Source organism: Mus pahari, chromosome 3 (assembly GCF_900095145.1).
Source record: "Mus pahari chromosome 3, PAHARI_EIJ_v1.1, whole genome shotgun sequence".
NCBI lineage: Eukaryota > Metazoa > Chordata > Mammalia > Rodentia > Muridae > Mus > Mus pahari.
In genome coordinates this window covers 55,576,769-55,580,561 of record NC_034592.1, presented here as the reverse complement: position 1 = coordinate 55,580,561, position 3,793 = coordinate 55,576,769, and the positions used below count along the sequence as shown (strand labels likewise).

The 3,793-nt window shown below is 44.1% G+C and overlaps 1 protein-coding gene across 1 annotated transcript in view; it reads left to right on the top strand.

The window, feature by feature from the left end:
* Positions 1-3,793, top strand: part of Lrp2 (LDL receptor related protein 2) — a 161,662-nt gene that overhangs the window by 33,915 nt on the left and 123,954 nt on the right. The window contains exon 4 of the mRNA XM_021193735.2: positions 1,950-2,066. Within this exon, the coding sequence (XP_021049394.1) occupies positions 1,950-2,066 (117 nt within the window). The remainder of the gene's footprint in view (positions 1-1,949; positions 2,067-3,793) is intronic.

Sequence of the window (3,793 nt, the reverse complement as noted above, 5' to 3'; positions counted from 1 at the left end):
CTTCTTCTTCTTCTTCTTCTTCTTCTTCTTCTTCTTCTTCTTCTTCTTCTTCTTCTTCTTCTTCTTCTTCTTCTTCATAATCTCCAGTTAGTCTGCTGTATAGAGGTAACACACAGAGAGCTGATTCTTCATCACCAAGGCTCTGGAACTTAAACTATCTGTGATATGCTGGTAATCTCATGCTGGTAATCTGGTTCAGAGGCAGGGCCATATAAAGTGTGGCTATACAACAGACTTAACCCCCCTGAAGCTTGGAACTGGTTAGCTTGCCAGGCCTTAATTTGAAGTATAAAATTAATAGTGGCAGTGAGCGAGCCCCATCTCAGGGTGGTCCTGCTATTCTTTGCTCTGTGGTCTGATGAGGACTCAAAGCTATGCTTAGGTCCCAGATCTTTCTTTTTGCCTGTACTTTATATTAAAATAGATTTCTGTTTGCGACAGGAAAGATGTTATCCACAAGCACGAAAAGAAATCACGTTCCCCCTGGAACCTGCCCTGGGAACATGAAAGTTATTCCTGATTGATTCTTCCCTCTTTTTCATTGGCCACACTAATTTACCAGTTCCTGACTGACTTGTCCCAGAACCTTTCTTAGGCTCAGAAATCCCTTCCATTCCTCCTCTCATTCTGTGCTTGGCATCTGAGCTGTCTGCTGCTAGACACTGCTGCCAAGATCCAGGTAGACCATGTGCCTGCACACACCTTAAGTTGGCATTAGGACTGCTGTGAGCTTGAGGCCATTGGGTCACATAATGCTTTCCAGGACCACCAGGGTGACAGAGTGAAATACTGTCTAAAAACCGAAATGACAATAGCCAAACTAAATACCCCACTAACCCCCCTTTTGAGCCATGATTTGGTTTCCAGTGGCCTCATGGAGATAGCAGCGATGCTCCCATTTCTTCCCTCCTGGTCCTTAAACTGTTCTTGGGGCAGAAAGCTTGCTGTTCCCGGTCATAGCCTTCTGTCTTTATGCATGCTCTCTAGGTACTCATTGCGTGACAGTCTTTTGTCCAGTTGTGTCAGCTAGATGTCCGCCCACAGCCGAGTGTGTGAACTGACCCTGTCTATTTTCCTCCTATGTGAGAGGAAGTTGCCTTTTCGCTCCTACTCACTGAGCACCATTATTTCCCATTCTCTGCAAAGTCACTGAGGCTGGTCTGGAACTCTGATCCCTTTGCCTCTACCTTGCCCTTCCACGTTCTGACTGTACACTCATGTGTTATTACTCCTTCCCATGACACCAGGACTGTATTTCCTGTGTGTCTGGGAGCCACTGCTGCCTTTTCCTTTTTTAAAGGTATTTATTTATTCACTTATGTGTATGTGTGTGTACCTGCATGAGTTTATGTGCCCTGTGTGCATGCAGAAGCCCAAAGAGGCCAGAAGAGGGCGTTGGATGCTGGGGAACAGGAGTCATGGGTGGTCGTGAGCCATCATGTGGGTGCTGGAAATTGACCCCTGGATCTTTCGCCAGAGCAACAAGTGATCTTAGCCACTGAATTATTTCTCTACCCCTGTACTTACCAGTCTTCGGTTAACACCCATATCTTTTTTTTTTAATGGTTTTTCGAGACAGGGTTTCTCTGTGTAGCCCTGGCTGTCCTGGAACTCACTTTGTAGACCAGGCTGGCCCCAAACTCAGAAATCCGCCTGCCTCTGCCTCCCGAGTGCTGGGATCAAAGGCGTGTGCCACCACGCCTGGCAACACCCATATCTTATTCACCCTCTGTCATACACCTTTTAAATTTATGTTGTGCGCAACACATGTTAATAACTAATTATAGTACAAAATACCTTTGCTTTTGCATGTGTCCCTGTGAAGGGTTACAGCCAATAGATGCTTGTTTTTTGTCTTCCCCTCCAGTATCATTATTCATATTTGGTAAACATCAATGGCTAGTCTATGTTTGGTAATAATTGTAAACAAAGTTCTCTGTTCTTCGCAGCTGGGACCACGTGCTCAAGTCAGCAGCTGACATGCTCCAATGGTCAGTGTGTTCCGATCGAGTACAGGTGTGACCATGTCAGCGACTGCCCCGATGGCTCTGACGAGAGAAACTGCCGTGAGTCTGCTTCTGTCTTTACACAGCGCTTGCTTTCACCTTTGGCATCTTAATCAACTTGCTAGATTTGCTGATGGACAGAAATGCCTACAATACGCCTCTTGTTGAGAGCTCTTGGCAGATTCTTTTGTGGATTAGGGGTGATGGTCTGAAGGCGGTTCTCTTTTAACAAGACATCCTGTTTGTCCTGTCTTAGCATGTCAGGTTTTTTTTTTTTTGAAGTAAGAAACTTTAAAACATTAACAGAATTCCCCAAGCTTATTGAATCTTTGAGCACAGTATCCATTTTTGGTCAAAATTTATAATTTTTATATTTAATTGCTTTGGTCAAGTTTCGAAGTAAAACTTCTCAGTTTTTATCTTTTTTTGTGGACTCTGTATGTTTCAGAAAATACTTTGGAAAATAGTTACATTTTGAAAATGTATTTCTGTATAATGGCAGTTACTTAGATCAGTTTGTAATGGATTGCCACAAAGTAAGACATATAAATCATAGTGTTCTCTGCACAATGTGCAAATAATAACAGTCAAACCAGAAACTGCTGCATTGTATACTATGAAAAAAAAGCAAAGAGGTTTATACAAAACTGGTAGGCACTGGGTATAACAGGGAGGCAGAAGCAATCAGGTCTTTATGAGTTCCGTGTCTATACAGCAAGTTCTAGGCTGGCCAGGACAGAAGTTTGGGCTGGGGCTGCAGCTCGGTTGGTTGAGTGGCTGTTGGGTAGCATGACTGGGATTGGATCCCCAGCCCCGAATAAAGCAGGTGTGGTGGTCCACCCCTGTAATCCTAGCGTGGAGGCGAGAGGATAAGCAATGTTATGCTGCTTTTTATTTTGAATGTTGTGCATATAAGTGACTGGACACTGGCAATTTTAGAGATGGTAAGGCCTTGGTATTCTGTGAAGCAAGCAATAGTTTTGTTTTTGTTTTTTTTTAACCACATAGTGGTGATATATGGCATATTGTCACATTTTGTGAGTCCCGAACATTATAATTCCAGCTATTAGGACAATAGGACAGGTGAAGTAGTCTTTTCCCAATAAAGGAATTAAAACTTCAAAGGGTCTAGGCTCTGTTCTAGGCCTCAGTTTGTCTTCCGGTTCAGTCTGGCACTACCAGGAGAAAGGCCATCTTTCACAGAGAGCTCCAGGACTTTGTGTCACCAGCACGTGGACTGTGTCCTTTTCCTTTATTTACAAATGTGTAAAAATGGAGCTTCATGCCAAATGTGGGAAAGGAATGCTACTTTGCGAGAGTAAAAGGCAAGTGAGGGTCTGGAGCATTTCCATGTGAGTACCCTCCAGCTAAGGCTGGTGCAGCTAGCACAGCTGCATTGGATCTTCCAGGGGTTGGTGATGGCGGCTGTGGGGAGGAAACATGGTAGGATATGAGGATGATGAGAGAGAAGGGGAGGGACTAAGCTTTGTAAAATATCTGGGCAGGAAATTTTAAATAATTTCTTTATTGTATACACACACACACACACACACACACACACACACACACGTGCATGCATATGAGTAGAGGGAGGTGAGTTCTCTCCATGTGGGTTAGGCTTGGCAACAAGTGCTTGTGTCTACTGAGCCATCTCACCAGACCTTAATCAACCTTTGAGATGCAGATTTTCTTTCAGTTTGGTGAGGGAAGGAGAGAGATCCGAAGTCAAGATCCCCATTCCTGGAATGAGACATGTCAGAAGCGCTTCAGTGCACGCACAAAAAAAA